The 18654-nt window shown below is 37.6% G+C and overlaps 1 protein-coding gene across 1 annotated transcript in view; it reads right to left on the bottom strand.

Moving 5' to 3' along the window:
- vps35 (VPS35 retromer complex component) overlaps positions 1 to 18654 on the bottom strand; it is an 89704-nt gene that overhangs the window by 46567 nt on the left and 24483 nt on the right. Inside the window, exons 2-5 of the mRNA XM_039763140.1 lie at positions 6152 to 6250; positions 5739 to 5835; positions 5396 to 5519; positions 2910 to 3092 (exon numbers count right to left, since the gene is read on the bottom strand). Coding sequence (XP_039619074.1) covers positions 2910 to 3092; positions 5396 to 5519; positions 5739 to 5835; positions 6152 to 6250 — 503 coding nt within the window. The remainder of the gene's footprint in view (positions 1 to 2909; positions 3093 to 5395; positions 5520 to 5738; positions 5836 to 6151; positions 6251 to 18654) is intronic.

The raw sequence follows: 18654 nt of genomic DNA, 5'->3' as shown, positions 1-18654 counted from the left end.
AAACCGGGCAATTAATAAGCAATTTACATATGCATTGCAAGTGACCTGCTAAGCAAATTCAAAAGCTTTTTTCATTGAATCTCACAATTGAGATACAGCTTGAGTATCACTAATTGAAAAGGTCTGGGACAAGAAGTATATTGGAATATTTAAATATAGATAATGAAAGATCACGAGGACACCCTTAATCAAGTATGAAAATATAGCCAAACCACCCAAAATACAGCTCGCATGCAAAATTATTCATATAACTGAGCCTTTACTATTGAAGTGACTTTTTCAGAGGTAAAGGAAAGAAAGACATGCGAGAATGCAATTGAAGAAAATAAAAAAAAACACAACACACAATTAGGGTGGGAGACACGGGTGGTAAGAAACAGAACTGATTTAGAAGAAGAAATACTAAACCGAACTATGTACAGTCTTCCCCATGGTTCTGTGAGGTACGCCTTCACTAAGTTGTGCTGGCTCAGTTCACTGGAAGGGGCATTATACACAGCTAATTAAAACCAAGACATTCGCGGTCTGCTCTCACTCATGACATTCACGTGGCTATGCTCGTCACTTTCCCTTTACCACACCATTCCTTCTCTTTTCCATCCCACCAAGAGAGAGTCTATTGGTTTACATTGTGCCCATTGCTCCCACTACCAGTCCTAATTTGTACAGCCAGCTTGTGCTGTCACATTCTTTATCCTATCGCTACACTACATTATAATGTCCATTGGCATGACAAACATATTAAACCTCAAAGTGATGAATATGACATAGCGACTATTTTAGAGGATCAATGATGTATATTTGTATTGAAGAACTGTTTTTTCTGTCAGCTTATATCGCCTACCTGTTGTCATTTCTCATAAAACTGGCAGACCGGTCAGGAAATCCTCAGCCAAGCTTCACTCCATCATTCCCACTGTGCTGGAAGCCACCAAGTCACTACATTCTGTTTTCATATGGTGTAGGTGTACATACATAAATGATAACATGTTTTTGCCAACATATAAAAGCAATTTACAGCAGTGTGGCTTTTCTGATGTATTTAACTGAATTTTTATTGCAACTAGGGGGTTTTACCCCTGCTCACTTCGCTCGCCAACACCCATGGTTTGGTTTTCCAGATGCACACTTGTAAGATTTTTTTTATTCTTTGAATTGTTGCCATTTCATTAGCTTCACTTTTATTTCAGAACTTCTGTAAAAACAATATTTGGAATCTTTCGTGTCCAGATATGCTGAATCTTTTAATTGAGGTCTGCAAGACTTGTGTTTAATGACTTTGTACCATAATTTAGGATAGGTTTCTCTGTTTGGAATTTCAGCACAGACAAAACGATCCACATCGTCAGCAGTTAATTTTTTTGCAAAGTAACCAATAAATGCATGCGAGTTCAACCCCGTTTTTGAAATTCTCTGACTTAAACTAATTTCCTTTTGTTTGCGTCAATGCGATCTGTACTATCCGTTTTTTGATACTGTAGCGACTGACATAATAAAGTGTCACAAAATTCTACTTTAACAAATCTCCGACTGCGTAACCACAAACACAACTTTCTAGCACCCTCTCCAACCTCTCCTCCCACGGGTCTCGCCTCCCCCTTACCGCATCAATCAGCACCCAGCTATCAGTCTTCCGTGCTCTGCCCTCCCTCGATCGGACCTAACAGTCACTTAAAACAAAAAAGGCTTCAGCTTGGCTGGGACGCTACAATACTTTCGAATTTTACTGCTTTCATATTCTGTCCCTTTCTCTGCATGTGTATTGTGCCTTGGGTCTCTTTTCTCCGCGCTGCTCTTTCTTTGCTGAGAGCACAGGATCTGTGTGTGGAACGTGACTTTACATGACTGAATGTTTTGCTGGCTGTCCTTGCTCTTGTTTGATAAGAAGGGCGTGTCTTGCAAGAATCTTATGTTCTACATCCCCGTGAGAATCTCTTGGCACCAAGTCTCATGTTTATGGTCCCCACGAGACGCTCCGTGGTCAGTCTTTTTTTGTCTCGCGGGTCTTTTTATCTTTTCTTTGTGGAGCTTGATGCTTTGCAGAATACACTAACACTTGGATCATCATTAGTGTGTCTTATATTCACAGGGGAAGCAATTACAAGATGACTTGGATCTGTAAAGGTAAATTGCACAGGAATATGCAAAACAGCAGGTTATATAAACCAGATTTTTCTAGCAGTATGAATATTTTCATACTCGATTCTAAGAAAAGTTTTTTTGTTTGTGGGGTTTTTTTTAAATAAAAACCACAACACACTCTAGTGTGGAAGTTTTCATTTGTGATGTCATGTAGCCTCTTTTTTTGGATTTTGGAGCATTTTGGAGTTTTGAATTAGGGATATTCAACCTGTATTAAGTATTTGGGATATTAATTGGCATACATTCAATTAACTGGTCTATGTCATCTAGCTAGTTTGCCAACTAATCTTGTTGAAGTGGAAGACTCCTGCACAACCCTGCACTATACTATAGCTGCAAGATATGCCATATGCTCTGAAAATAAACTTTATTCAGCGAGGGCTGTCCAATTATGTTTAAAGCATGCCAATTTTTTTAGTGGTTTATAATTATTTATAATATAATATATGGGATACATGAAATAGGGGAAAGTAGAATTAATTTAGGCAGCACTGTGCTAGCGCTGCTGCCTCGCAGTTAGGAGAGCTGGGTTTTCTTCCGTATTTTCTATATTTATCCAACTATATATCTAATTTCTAAAAACACTCATGCGGTTTAGTCACACAAAACAAGAGAGTCGCAGGGCAATCATATATCTAAACAACCAAACGTAATATTTAAAGAAGCTGAGGGCATGGAAATGGATCCAGTACAAGAGTACATACTTAAACTATACATGCTCAGAAGAATACAAAAACAGTCTTATTCACAAAAGGATAAATACTTACTCGGGCTGTTCACCATCATCTGGTAGAATGTTTCTGGTGCACTGCAGAAGGTAGTTTCTGAGGAATAAGCCTCGCAGGGGATGTTGTACACCTCTGCACATCTCCACTAAATCTTTAAGAATATCCTTACGAGACTGCGGAAATGACCGCACATAAACTACTCCAACTGTGATCAACAAGTATCTGTGTGGAAAACACAACAAAAATACTGTGGATTAAATCATGAAAGTTGGTTTGGAATTACTTTGTACAGTTCAAACTATAAAACTTTTAAGCAAAAATTACTACTGGTAGTAGAGCATACACATGTAATCTGGCAAAAAAATCTACAGATATGATAAAAATAAATTTAGGTAACATGCAGTCCATGAAACAAAGCCAAAATCCTAAAACCTCCTAGGAATACCTGGCTCCAGTCTATTACTAGTCACACTCACGCACATGGGTCTAATTTAGAATTGTTAGTTTCATGGTTTATCCAGGACCGTTTCATAGTCAAAGCTGCCAAAATAGGCATGGTCTTCTAGCTGCCCTGGAATGCATAGATGGGATTAGTAGTGCATGCACATTTTTGCAATGCAGGAGAAAAATGGGAATATTCAAATTGGGGAAAAAACCTACATAAAACATGGGAAGAATACACAACTCTACACAGACAGTGATTTTAGGTTTTTCATTCATGCAGCAGTTTTTACAAATCAATTCTTTACTACACATGCACTTAATGTTAATGATGCATGTATATTTAAATGTAATAGTTATTTTATTTGGCAAACTAAACATGGTTATAAGATTGACATTTTCACTCAACAATCTTCCAAACACTGAAGTGTATTTTGTAGGGATTTTTTACTTTGATTCATCTACAAAAATGAAAGTCAAAAATCTTAATTGCCTGAATAAAGGAAGAATAAACTGATCTCAGAAAGTATTTACTATGTATTGTATTTATACAAGAATATTTTGCATCACATAATGCATACTATAACTACATCTCTCATTCATGTAGAAGTACAAGCGTTTCTGATGCTACTGATTATATGCATGCAAGCAAATGAATCTGCAAAGTCTAGATCTACAGCACTGGATTAGAAGGGCAAGAATGCATCTTGGAATGTACACCACTCGACTCAAAGACTACGACAAAGCTAAAAAAAAAAAAAGTAGACCTGGCTCTATTTCAAAATATTACCTGTAGTAGGTAAAAATAAACTCTCACTTTATATTACCAGTGGATTACCAGCAAAATATTTATTTATATATTTTTTTCCACTTGTCTCAAGAACAGAAATCCCATATGTGGGTAATTCTGCAAACAACCAAGAAATTTACAATATACATTTAAAAAAAAAAAAACACGGTTTTGGAAATCAAGTTGTTATATAGCAATGAGGAATTTCACAGCAAACAACTACTGCTACAGTTTTGTTTGACACTTCCAAGGGCCTAAGTGGAAGTGCTAGCATATTCATAACCAATGTTAAAAGGAACATACCTATCCCACCATACCAACCTATATGGTAAATCCGATCAACTCAGTGAGTTTAAAATGTACATGATTTATAATCCCAACTGGAGAAAAGTTACTAACATTACAGTATAAACAGACCCAAATATACAAGAAGTCTTTCCAAATTTTTCATATTTTTACAGAGCCGTGCAGACATATGCAACAAAACATATAAGGTTAAAAGATTTAACCAATGACAGCTGCTTAATAAATCATTTTAAAGTGCTGGATGTAGCCTTCTATGACATAAAATGATGTTGTATTGCTTCTTGGACATCATATGTGATGAAAACATGTCTATAACTCAAACTTTATTATTACTGTATATAAATTAATTTTCAAATTTGTGAAATGCAAGCTAATGCAGCACTTCACGAATACTTAGTGACATATCTCACTCACCAGAGGAAATAAGCCAAAATTCCACTTTTGTGCCCATAAAATAACCACTTTCCAAATGCTTCAAATTAATAAAAGGAAAAATTTCCACCAACAAAAATATGTTTAGTAGATAACAAGACAAAGTAAATAATGGACAGGAGTATAGAGTAGCCTCTATACAGCCAAAAACAGGTTTATGGAAGTAAAAAGGTGTAATACCATGCCTCTTCAGAGCCATCCTGTTTAGTACTAGATGTACTGGTCTTTAAAAAAGAACTTAAAAGGCATGTATGACATTGATCACTGCTGCTCACTGATAACCATTCAGTTTTTGTTAACACAAAAAAACTCCACTACAAATTGGTAAGTATCAAAAGGCAAACGCCATTGAATTCTTAGGAGCATGGAATTTTTAAAGTTCTATGTCTAAAAGACACTTAATTTTGATGTACTATCGAGCAAATAAGTAATAGAGTTTATGGATTTTTGCACATTTTTATCAATGCAAATTTTGACAAATATATATTCCAATAAAATTCATAAACAGAAAAATCTTAGGTAGGTAATGATAGAAATACTGTTGCTCAGTACTTACAAACGCGGAATGATGTTTCCTGCATACTGGACTAACTCATACAGATCCGACACCTTTCTGCCTTTGGCAAATTCATCTGTCAGATAAACCTCCAAGTAATGTAGCTCATCAGAAATAGCCATGTCTTGAGAAAATGTTAAGAAAATATTACATTTACACTGCATATTAGCAATCAACTTAAGAAATTTGCAAAACAATCTTTATTTAGGATATTCCTATATGGATAAAATGAAAAATCGTACCTTCCTAATACTGTTATAACAATGTTTACTTAAACTATTCTAAATTAAACTAAGATGTATGAATGTTTTAGAGATATAGGGACAAAACAAAAGTAGGATACAGAGCTCATAGTAACTCTTTGGCGACAGCATAGACGTGCGAAGCTCTCCAAGCATATTAGAAGCGTGCTTTAAAGCATCCATAAGTTTGTTCTTGTCCTAAAAGAAGGTAGTGAAAAATTGAGTAAAAAAACAACTTATGATGAACATTTGGCAAGTATATTTATTATTCCACACAAATTACCCTCTCTCATTACTGTTGTAGATGCTGCATATTTTAAAAAGTTGATGAGGCAAAGAAATTAGATTGTTTTTATTAACTGTTAAAAATAAATAAACAAATAAAATAAAAACACAAGCAGCACCTGATTTAATCAAAGTAGCCCATCAGGTGTAGATGGTTAAAAATTAATTTCTTTGTAATACGGTTCCTAAAATATTTGATTATCATAATTAAAGACATATCCAAAATTACCAGACATCGTTTCATCTGAAATGACTGGACCTTCACTGCCTGAACTGCTTCATCCAGTAGCTTTTCTTGCTCATCCTGGGGAGACTGTTGAGTAGTAGGCTGAAAGGCATGAAGAAATTACAGAAATTTAAAATATACAAACTAGATTTTGTACCCCATACAAACATACATCAAGGCACTACAGGTCAGGTCGTGTAAGGTTGGAGAGCATGCAATGGTACAGCACGTTGTCACACCCAACACACAACGAAACAGCTCAGGATCCTGGTTGGCAACACCCCAGGCAGACACACAGTCCAGTCCCACCCTCTAGAAATTATCCCCTATCTGTCACAGCCAGATGTTGCATGGGCATCTCCTTGGCCTGGTCCAGCCACTCAGGTTCTGTGAGCCAGATCACCCTCAGAGGAATTGTGCCACATGGCCATAATGATATCATTGATGCTCCCTCACAATACAGGTAATGAGCCTCATTTGAGACTCTGTCAGCAATCGCTCATTCGACCAGCGGTACACAAAAGGATACTCCAAAGAGATACAGTACCAAAGAAGTCCAGTCTTCATCTCAGGTCACTGGATAACATCCATGTCTCGCAGCCATATAGCAAGACAGGAAGCACCAAGACTCTAAAGACTTTGACCTTTGTCCTTTTGCACAGATATTGGGAGCACCACACATCACTTTCCAGCAACCTCATGACCCTGCATGCTCTGCTAACCCATCTACTAACTTCATAGAAAGAGTCATCAGAGCCATGAGTGCCATGCCTTGGTCACAGATTTGCACAGAAACACAGGAGATTGTAGAGACATGAACTTTATTCAGACACTGCAAACAAACATTTGTCAATTTTTCAAAAGTTTAAACTCTCTGTCAGGAGCAGAGAATGAGAGAGAGAGAGAGAGAGAGAAACAATCAATTCCAATACTGACAGGTGCTGAACTAGCTTTTAAGTATGCAGAGTACTGCATGAGAGGTTTATTATGCGACAGAGTGTAAATAAGGTAAGGAGCAATGTGAAGGTAGTCTGTCAACTTTTTTCAGGGGTTTTCCCAAGAACGTCTGTATTCTCTGGGGTAGCGATCAGCCCCCCAGCTCACTATATATATATATTTTTTTTTTTAATCAGTTGTACAGCATGTTCAAGCTTCTATAGTTCTGGGCCATACCCACAGCCAGACAAAGCTTTAACACAGAATCATGTTTTAATTCATCATACATAAATTGCTTTGGAACTATGGACTGGGATATCCTGCAGGGATCATATAGTGAGAACATTGAGGAGGTTGTTGACTGCACTACTGACTACATCAACTTCTGTATTGACATAGTTCCAGTAAGAACAGTGCGCTGCTATGCTAACAACAAGCCATGGATTACAAGTGACATCAAGGGCCTTTTGAACCAGAAGAAAAGGGCTTTTAAAGGTGGTGATCAGCATGAGCTCAAGTGTGTGCAGAAGGAACTCCGAGTCCAGCTCAGGGTGGCGAAGGAGCAGTACAGGAGAAAGCTGGAGCAGAAGTTGCTGAATAACAGCTTGAAGGAAGAGTGGGATGGGATGAAGCTGCAGCTTGAAGCGGGGTGCCACCATCGAGAGAGACCACTCTCACCTCGGAATACTACACCCTCCACTCATCCTTCTGCTGATACCAGTATAGGAGAGTTTCCCCCAACCCACAATTACAGCAGCCCAGGTAAGCAGGGAGCTGAGGAGACTTTGTACCAGTAAAGCAGCGGGTCCAGATGGAGAATCACCACGACTGCTTAAGGCCTGTGCGTTGGAGCTGGGGAGTCCTCTACAGTGCATCTTCAACCGGAGCTTGGACAGGGGAGAGTCCCGAGGCTTTGGAAAACATCTTGCATCACCCTGTCCCAAAGGTATCACGTCCTAGTGAGCTGAACTACTTCCAGCCTGTCGCTCTGATGTCACATGTGACGAAGACCATGGAGCGGCTGCTGCTTCACCACCTGAGGCCACAGGTCTGCCACGTCCTCGACCCTCTGCAGTTCACATACCAGGAGAAGGTGGGAACAGAGGAAGCCTTCATCTTTATGCTACACCGATCCTTCTCCCATTTGGACAGAGGCAGTGGTGCTGTAAGAATTATGTCTCTGGACTTCTCTAGTGCCTTCAACACCATCCAACCTCTGCACCTTAGGGACAAGCTGACAGAGATGGTAGTAGAAATATACCTGGTAGCATGGATCATGGACTATCTTAAAGACCGACCACAGTATGTGCGTCTCATCTCGGGAACTGCCGGTCTGACATTGTGGTCAGCAACACACTGTACTTTCTCTGGTTCTGTTCAACCTATATACATCAGACTTCCAATACAACTCGGAGTCCTGCCACGTGCAAAAGTTTGCTGACAACACTGCTATCATGGGCTGCATCAGGAGTGGGCAGGAGGAGCAGTATAGGATCCTAATCAAGGACTTTGTTAAATGGTGCGACTCAAACCACCTACAACTGAACACCAGCAAAACCAAGGAAGTGGTGGTGGATTTTAGGAGGACCAGGCCCCTCATGGACCCCGTGATCAGAGGTGACTGTGTGCAAATCTATAAATACCTGGGAGTGCAGCTGGATGATAAATTGGACTGGACTACCAATACTGATGCTCTGTGTAAGAAAGGACAGAGCCAACAATGCTGCCTTAGAAGGCTGGCATCCTTCAACATCTGGAATAAGATGCTGCAGATGTTCTATCAGATGGTTGTGGCGAGTGCCCTCTTCTATGCTGGGGAGGCAGCATAAAGAGGAGGGACGCCTCACACCTGGACAAACTGGTGAGGAAGGCAGGCTCTATTGTAGGCACGGAGCTGGACAGTTTGACATCCATGGCAGAGTGACGGGCACAGAGTAGGCTCCTGTCAATGGAGAATCCACTGCATGCACTGAACAGTATCATCTCCAGACAGTGGAGCAGCTTCAGCGACAGACTGCTGTCACTGTCCTGCTCCACTGACAGACGAAGATCATTCCTCCCCCACACTAAGTGACTCTTCAATTCTACCCAGGGGAGTAAACGTTAACATTATAAGTTATTGTCTGTCTGTTACACCTTTATTTTTATCACTCTTTAATTTAATATTGCTCTTTTATCAGTATGCTGCTGCTGGAGTATGTCAATTTCCCCTTGGGATTAATAAAGTATCTATCTAAATGACGATGCTGTTTATGGGTTGCACATTTATGCAAACCATGCAATAAATGGAATGCTGCTCATTTTGGGTTTGTTTTGTCTACTGGTTGAAGTGGAAGAAGAAAACTCTTGGAAATACATTTCGGAGGCTTCTTAAACAGTAAGGAAAGATTAAAGACCGCAGACACAAATGCAGATGTAAAACATTTTGGACTGCAAGAATGGGGATCCCACTTCAAATTCTAAAGATGTGAATGTATGGGGGGAACTTTGTGAGCAGTGCCAGTACCATGAGGGTGAAAAGTGGTAGGTGTCGGTACTCTGTTTAGTTTTTGTCCTGAAAATGTACTGTAGTGATCATTTCATGGTTAAGGGAATGAAGACACAGCAGTCTTAAATGTAGACACCTAAGGGAAGAACTTTTTATGAAGGACTGAGTTTCAAAACAGGAGAATTTTACATTAGAGAATTGGTCAAAAGAAATAAACTTTGTGAAATATACAGTGGGATGCAAAAGTTTGGGCAATCTTGTTAATAGTCATTTCCCTGTATAAATCGTTGGTTGTTACGATAAAAAATGTCAGTTAAATATATCATATAGGAGACACACACACAGTGATATTTGAGAAGTGAAATTAAGTTTACTGGATTTACAGAAAGTGTGCAATAATTGTTCAAACAAAATCAGGCAGGTGCATAAATTTGGGCACCGTTGTCATTTTATTGATTCCAAAACTTTTAGAACTAATTATTGGAACTCAAATTGGCTTGGTAAGCTCAGTGACCCTTGACCTACATACACAGATGAATCCTATAATGAGAAAGAGTATTTAAGGGGGGCAATTGTAAGTTTCCCTCCTCCTTTAATTTTCTCTGAAGAGTAGCAACACGGAGGTCACAAACCTCTCAAATGACCTGAAGACAAAGATTGTTCACCATCATGGTTTAGGGGAAGGATACAGAAAGCTGTCCCAGAGATTTAAGCTGTCTGTTTCCACAGTTAGGAACATATTGAGGAAATGGAAGACCACAGGCTCAGTTCAAGTTAAGGCTCGAAGTGGCGGACCAAGAAAGATTTCGGATAGACAGAAGCGATGAATGGTGAGAACAGTCAGAGTCAACCCACAGACCAGCACCAAAGACCTACAACATTATCTTGCAGCAGATGGAGTCACTGTGCATCGTTCAGCCATTCGGGCGACTTTACACAAGGAGATGCTGTATGCGAGAGTGATGCAGAGGAAACCTTTTCTCCGCCCACAGCACAAACAGAGCCGCTTGAGGTATGCCAGACAAGCCAGCTTCATTTTGGAATAAGGTGCTGTGGACTGATGAAACTAAAATTGAGTTATTTGGGCATAACAAGGGGCGTTATGCATGGAGGAAAAAGAACACCACATTCCAAGAAAAACACCTACCACCTACAGTAAAATTTGGTGGTGGTTCCATCATGCTGTGGGGCTGTGTGGCCAGTGCAGGGACTGGGAATCTTGTCAAAGTTGAGGGATGCATGGATTCCACTCAGTATCAGCAGATTCTGGAGACCAATGACCAGGAATCAGTGACAAAGCTGAAGCTGCGCCGGGCTGGATCTTTCAACAAGACAACGACCCGAAACACTGCTCAAAATCCACTAAGGCATTCATGCAGAGGAACAAGTACAACGTTCTGGAATGGCCATCTCAGTCCCCAGACCTGAACATAATTGAAAATCTGTGGTGTGAGTTAAAGAGAGCTGTCTATGCTCGGAAGCCATCAAACCTGAATGAACTAGAGATGTTTTGTAAAGAGGAATGGTCCAAAATACCTTCAACCACAATCCAGACTCTCATCGTTTAGAGGCTGTAATTTCTGCAAAAGGCGGATCTACTAAATATTGATTTCATTTCTATTTTGTGGTGCCCAAATTTATGCACCTGATTTTGTTTGAACAATTATTGCACACTTTCTGTAAATCCAATAAACTTCATTTCACTTCTCAAATATCACTGTGTGTGTCTCCTACATGATATATTTACCTGACATTTTTTATCGTAACAACCAACATTTATACAGGAAAATAATGACTATTAACAAGGTTGCCCAAACTTTTGCATCCCACTGTATACAGCTTCCAGAACATCTCACTTGAGGTCATGCAGGACCTATTAATTGAGCCTCACTAGCATTTAAAATTTTATTTTTAACTAAGCAACACCCATGATCAGTGACAACCATAATTTATTTATTTATTTTTTTTAGGCTAAAAAATAAATACACACAACACTGCGGAATACTGCTTTATTTAAAAAGTCCTGCATCATTTAGCTTAATAGGTGCGATTCCCACAAAACTGTACTGATACCTGTACACAAGCTCTGTACTCTAGACACTAAGTAAAATCAAACATCTCGGTTTTACCACAGCGTAGAAAAATTTAAATGAAATAAAAATAGATCTAAACCACAGAATGAAATAAAACAGTTAGAGCACACAGTTGAATGTTTTTTTTTTCTTATTGCAAGAAGACCCGAGTAATATCTGTATAGCAATGAAAATCCAGACTGTGTACACAAGTAATGTGGCATAAAAGCAGCATGAAGATTGCATAGGTGTAAGACTCTTAACTACAAACCTTGTTACACACCCTCTTGAACACAACCTATGCAAACTGAAGATTAAAAAAAAAAATTATAGAATAATGCAATTTACTGTATATACAAAAGAAATTACAAAAAATATGGCAAGAAACTGCATCAAAGGAAGTAGGTCTGCCACTTAATGTCTGCAATATGATCTATGAAATAGAATGTTATGCAATTTGGACGTTGTATGAATAAAATATTTTACTGGTACTGAGCAAAGCTATATGGGATACTGCAGTGTGCCAATTTTGACTATATACAGAGAGAAAATGCTACACGCTCCAGAGACACACAATACACGAGACTTGCTGCTGCTGCCTACAAGATGGAGCATGCACTGTTATAAGATAATCGTATTACTTGTAAATGAGAAAATTCACATTATAATAAAGACAAAGTACAGTACAGTACTAGAAGCGCAATTGTTATACAATAGACATGAGATGGACATGTTGCATGAGAAAGGCTGTTTCATTCTCTATGTCTTGTTCTATGATCAGGATTTCTGAACTCTAGGATAACCTCCTGAGACCACAGACATCTAGGCAGTGGGATGTTGCGCAAACATTATGCAGCCCATAGCTATAATTCAAAACCAACATACTGCAAAAGCCATGTCTGTCCTCATTAAACAACATGTCTCCCAGTGGATCAATTTTGTTGAAATCTGGTACATTAATCTTCAAGGAATTTATTGGCACATTTGAAATTTTCACTGAGATATCTTGATATTTCAGTGTCTTCCATTGAGAAGCATTGGTGATGGTGCCCATCTTAAAATAGAAAAACATTCTTTGCTACTTTTACTGCGCCTTTGTTTACTGCTTCAATTCTACTTGAACAGCAGCTACGTCAATCTCTCCGTTTTATTCTGTTACCGCTTCTCCTAGTGGTATAACAATAAACACACCTGCAGTTGTGTGTGCCGAAACAAATACACTTCATAGCAGGACACTGGGCAGGACAGGGTCAAATGAGGGTGGGAAAGAATGAGAGTATTACCAAATAAAAGATACATTACATTTGTGAATTTATTTATTCAATGTTCAAATAATGGTATTCTATATATAGACACTCGGTATGGTACAAATGATATTGTTTGTTTATTCATCACTTTACAAGGCAAGTACCATCTCTTACTATACCAGAATGCAGGGCTAGGACAATCCCTGGACAGAGCACTATGCTCACATTTATTTTCTCACATTTCATTGCATCTATTAATTTGAATAGATATGCATTTTATTTTGTTCAACATATTCCTCCACATTGTTATATGCAAGCAGTCTTATAACAATTCAATATTTTTGACTTTTTCAATGAAAGAAATTTCACCAATATGGTACTGTAAAATGGTATTCAAAACATTATTTACTCAAAAACTGCATGTCATTGCTTTCTATTATTAATATTTTTTAACATACCCCGCTGCGACAAAAATATGTAATAAACAAAATTGTTATGACTCTTTGATGAAGAGACTAGAAAATTTTTAAAATGGCCGAACTTTTAAATCAGCAAACCAAATCTATGAATGCATCTGAATGTCTTGCATACATTTCCTTACTACGCCTGGATCGAAAGCCACACTAGAGTACTTTAAAGAGATCTTTTAAATGTTCCGTACCTGCAGTGAAGAAGTCACAACTCATATACAATAATCAGATAAACTTGCCAGTGGAGAAACAGGCATAACATTTGACAGATTCAGGATTAAGGTCAACTTTCTTTAAAGTAGCTTTAGTTTAAACATCAAAGAAAGGATACAGAGAGAGTGAAAGACATTACTTGTCACTTTAACAATCTGAACTATATCAAACAGATTGAAAATTAAAAAACAAGACCAATGTTTAACGAGAAATCAATTAATGGTTGAGTAACACTCCGTATATATACACTAGACCCAAAAAGAGTGTATTATGAGCAGCAATCTTCCCCTAAAGAAACCCATAATTATCATGGGATATAACACAAACCAAACACAAAGCCACAAACATTAAGAGCTCTGTTGCAAAAGCAGGTTTAATATATGCCTGGGCCTGCTTATTAATGCCAGAAAATAAAGCACTGGGGTTCCAATTGCCAACTGTGAGCATTAAAAAAAAAAAAAAAATGTGCTCTCTTTGAAATCTGCTACACTAACACAAACAATATTGAAGTGACATTTTGCATAAACTACAAAATATACAAGATCAAGAAAGAGGTTCAGAAAAAAAATATAATTCATAAATAAAGAAAACTCTAAACGAAAGTGTCATTTGCAACTTACAATATCCGGAGTTCTTCAAACTAAATGTTCTCACATTTCAATGTACTACATCCGTACAATTTGTTCCGATTGCAAAACACAACTGGACATACACATTAATGTCACTTAAAAGGACTTACTTGTGTACTGGCTCAATGAATTATTTGTATTTTACACAGTCACACTCTAATGAGCTTGGAGGCACCATCATTTGTAAATTAGTGCAGTCTAGTGTATCTATAACCTTTGGGAAGTCTATATAACATTGTGTAGTTTCAATTATGTTTTTGGATAAACTTATTTTACATAATTTACATCAATTTCAGCTTTTTTTGTGAATCTATTTGCACGATGGTCTGGCATTGGTTACAGGGAAAGGACTTCACAATGTTAGACTTCAACTAATTACATCTAAAGCTGTTTTTTTGCAATTCTATAATCATCAGAAAACGCCAAAAATAGTCTGTGTTGTCCTTTAATAATCAAATTTTTGGGGGAATAAAACTCCATTTTCAAAGAATGGGCACACAAAGCTATTGAAAATAAACTTACTGACTTTTTAGGCACTGAATTTATCTACAAACATCATCTTTAGGAGTACAAGACCAGACTTAATTCTCGGGATGAGTGTTTATTTTACCAGCAGATTCTTTATTACAAAACATTTTGTATTTTTCAAATCTTGCTAGAGAAAAAACATGGACTATAATAAGAATAATAAAGTCTAATGCAATTAATTATTGAGACATATAATTGTATCTATTTAACACAATACTCTTATTTTACAACATACATAAAATACTGTTATAAAATAAAGGACAATGAGCTTTCTTCCTAATCCTTTTTTGTGCTGGTGGTTTAAAAGCTATACGTAGTAAATGTGGACAGCAGCACACCATGGTTGATCCTAGAATGTCCTGAAGGGCTGCATTTGTTTCTTGTACATTACTGTGAACATCTTTGCACTACTTTAGTGTTAGAGGTCTACAAATTTTAAATTGATACTTTTTATAACAGTTTTAAGATTATGAAACATACGTTTTAAACAAATCGACTTATTACTATTTTTTTTCCTTTGATCTCCCGCTGACAAAAAAATGAGCAAAATCAACTGTATTACATGTTTGCTGTCACTGTAAAAGAGGGGGGGGGACAAAACTAAATTTATCCCTGCATGTTATTTATTGACTGGCTCATAGCACTCAAGCACTATAAAATCAAGAATTGACTAATTATTACACATTGCATATTTAAGCAATTTTTACATGTTGACTTTATTCTCGACATTTCTACTTTATTCTCGCTTTTATGTCGAGATTAAAGTCAACAGGTTGACTTTATTCTCATAATTTGTCATTAAAGTAGAACATCGTAAACTAAACTTCATCTTAAAATGAATACTTAAATTTCCTAGATTTTCTCAAACCCCGTCATAAATTATGTAGCACATTAAATGCTTTGTGTTAAGTGTTCCCTGAGCCATGTTAATCGCTACACGCTTCTCAAAACTCACTTCCCCTTGCATTAAGAGGAGGCGCAGGCAGCACACAAAATACATTAACTCCGTGATATTCCTGCTCTCTGAACATATAGAATGCTCAGATAAATACTTGATGATATGATATAATTTTCATGACGAAATGCATTAAAGCATGTATTAATCATCTGGGGGCACAGTGGTTTGGAGGTTGCACTGCTGCCTCACAACAAGGGGGTCTTGGGTGTTCCCTGCCTTGAATTTGCATGCTTTTCTGGTGGGTTTACTCTGCGTGCTTCAGTTTCCTTTCAAATTCATGTAGGATGTGGGGTTTTGTTATGCTAAAATTGACCCTGCTAGTGTATGTAGTGCTCGTATTCACCCTGTGATGTGCTGGCGTTCAGGATTTGCTCCCGCCTTGCACACAATGCTTGCTGGGCTGGGCGCAACCCTGAATGGATGGCATAATTAAACATGTATAACGAAGATTTTTTTTCAAGTTCTGAACACTCCGTGGTCCAAGTTTATAACTAGTTTAATTTCACAAAGACGTTTATCGTGTAGTGATGGGATATGTGGAGAAAGAAAAAAAGAAGGATAGGAACTGGGGATTTGGTATGTCAGACAGAGAAAGCATGCATGCAATAAAGAAAGCCCGCTCTGAAGAACGTCCATTGAATTCCATGTTCGTGTCTCCGACCACCAGTTCACAAACCCAACATTTACACAATATTTAAGTTAATCGTCATACATCCAGTTCTTTAGAGCCTTGTCACAACTGCCATAAAGTTCTCTACAATGAACGTACACCTGGGGACTCCTTACTGCGGGGGAGCAGCACTAATGCCACACTGCCGTGCATGTTTAATACATTTCTTCATGAAAATGATATCAAGTATTTCTCTTAGCATTTTTAATTTTCAGAGAGCAGGAATATCATGAAGTGAATGTATTATGTGCGGTGATCGCTGCCTGCGCCTCCTCTTAGAGTAGAGGAAGTCAGTTTAAGAAGCGCGTAGTGATTAACAACTCGGTAAGGGAACACTTAATACAAAGCATTTAATGTGCTACATTAACTTAGCACAAGAAAATCAAATTAAACAAACACTGATTTTAGGATGAAGTTTAGTTTACGATAATCTACTTTAAATATAAAATAAACTATGATAATACACTGGAAATGTCGAGAATAAAGTCAACATGTTGACTTTATTCGACATATAGTTTGCTTTTTCTTCCCTGCGTCCGTATTTTTTTTCTTCTTCACTGTGGCCCTAATACGATTCCATAGGGCTATACTACAAATAGCATTTTATAAATGAAAGTTGCAGTTTTATTATTTATGTATATAGCTTAGCTTGAAGCAAGGTCCATATTAATGCAATTTGCCTAAATGATGGTTCAGTTGATAAAGATGTCTCATCAAGTTGCACTTGTTTTATTTTTATTTGGTGAATACTGTGTAATGCACCTGGGCTTAAAGTCTTGAAGTAATAGTATTATTACTGGATGTTGCAGTATTATTTATTTTATTGTTATTAATTATTAGTTTAAATATTATGCAGTTTAACGATGGTAAAGTTGTTTAAAAAGTCACTAACGTGTCAGTGGACAGAGATTCTTAACATTAACAGAAAGTGTTGCTGGTTTACAAAAAATATTTACTATTTATTACTTTTCTAAGACATGTTCAGTGCAATACAACTTTTGACAAGCACCTCTGGATATTTTACTACATCTAAATGCCTCTTTGGATGGTTGAAAATATGTTGTCAAAATTTTAAAGTTGTTGGCAAACTTTGTTCAATAAAAAGGTTCTATATTTTGACTGCAACTGTCATGCAATGTGATTCCTTCTCTTCATTCGTGCCACCACCTTTTATGGGGCCGTGCAAACCTGTATTAATATATAAGTACACATTAAAAATTTTTTTGTACAATGTACAATTCTCATGACAGTGGAATAGTTATTTTTAGCCAATCTACCGCAGTAATTGCAGTGGAAAAATGTGGTTAACATCCACTCATGCATGGGAAAAAAAAATACCGTTGAACAACATGAAACCGGCATAAATTAGAAAAATACTGTGATAGAGTTTTGGTCATACCGCCCAGCACTAACACATAGTTTTGGCTTATTTGAAAGTCTTACTTCTAAAGCCAATGTCACACTGCAAGACTTTATGCTGATCTTGTCACTGAGTAATTCAATTTAATTAACTAGAAATCACAGAGGCATGTCAAATTAGACAAGTGTGCAAAGACTTTCCATGTCAGCTTCACATTTTCAAAGTATTGCAAAGCTCCCACCCCCCCACACATTTTCTGAAAGCCAATAATGTCCTGCCTGACATTAGTTTGTTAGTTTCAGAACCCCCATGCTCCTTACTCCTCGTCGCTAGATTACATGCATTGTGCTTCAAATGAAGCGCTCACAGGTTGTCAGTTTTCATGCACTACTCCCTACAACTTAAGGCAAAAACTAAACCAATTTAATCTGGGCAAGTCTCGGAATAATTAGGAAGACTCCCTGGGTATGTCACATTATGTGACTGTTGGTCACAGAAACATACCATAACTGCCCCAGACTTACTAAAATGATGTAAATGAAGTCTACAACTGAAAATCACTGGAGAAATAATTGTAATGTGACATGGCTTTAAATGAAAGCATGGGCATCAGACATCACTGTAATGTCAATTTACAATGGATTCATCTAAATGAGCTTCTCGGACATCCCAAGTTCTAAAAATTGATTTGAGAAGGTGGAATATTGTATCAACCGTTTTTATACACTTTTAGCAGGTGGCAGGTGCAATTAATTTTTTGACTCGCTCTTTATGCACTCAAGCACACTCAACCGGTACCTTAGTGGAAACACTGGCTAGATGTGTACCTCATTTACACTGTTGAAGCTGAAAGGACTATTTCCTCAAACAACTTAACGCAAACTCCTCTTCAATTCACATTGTCAGTGATATATTTCCAAATGGAATGGACCTAC

The sequence above is a fragment of the Polypterus senegalus genome, chromosome 9 (genome assembly GCF_016835505.1).
Source record: "Polypterus senegalus isolate Bchr_013 chromosome 9, ASM1683550v1, whole genome shotgun sequence".
NCBI lineage: Eukaryota > Metazoa > Chordata > Cladistia > Polypteriformes > Polypteridae > Polypterus > Polypterus senegalus.
This window is presented reverse-complemented; position numbering and strand designations above follow the sequence as displayed.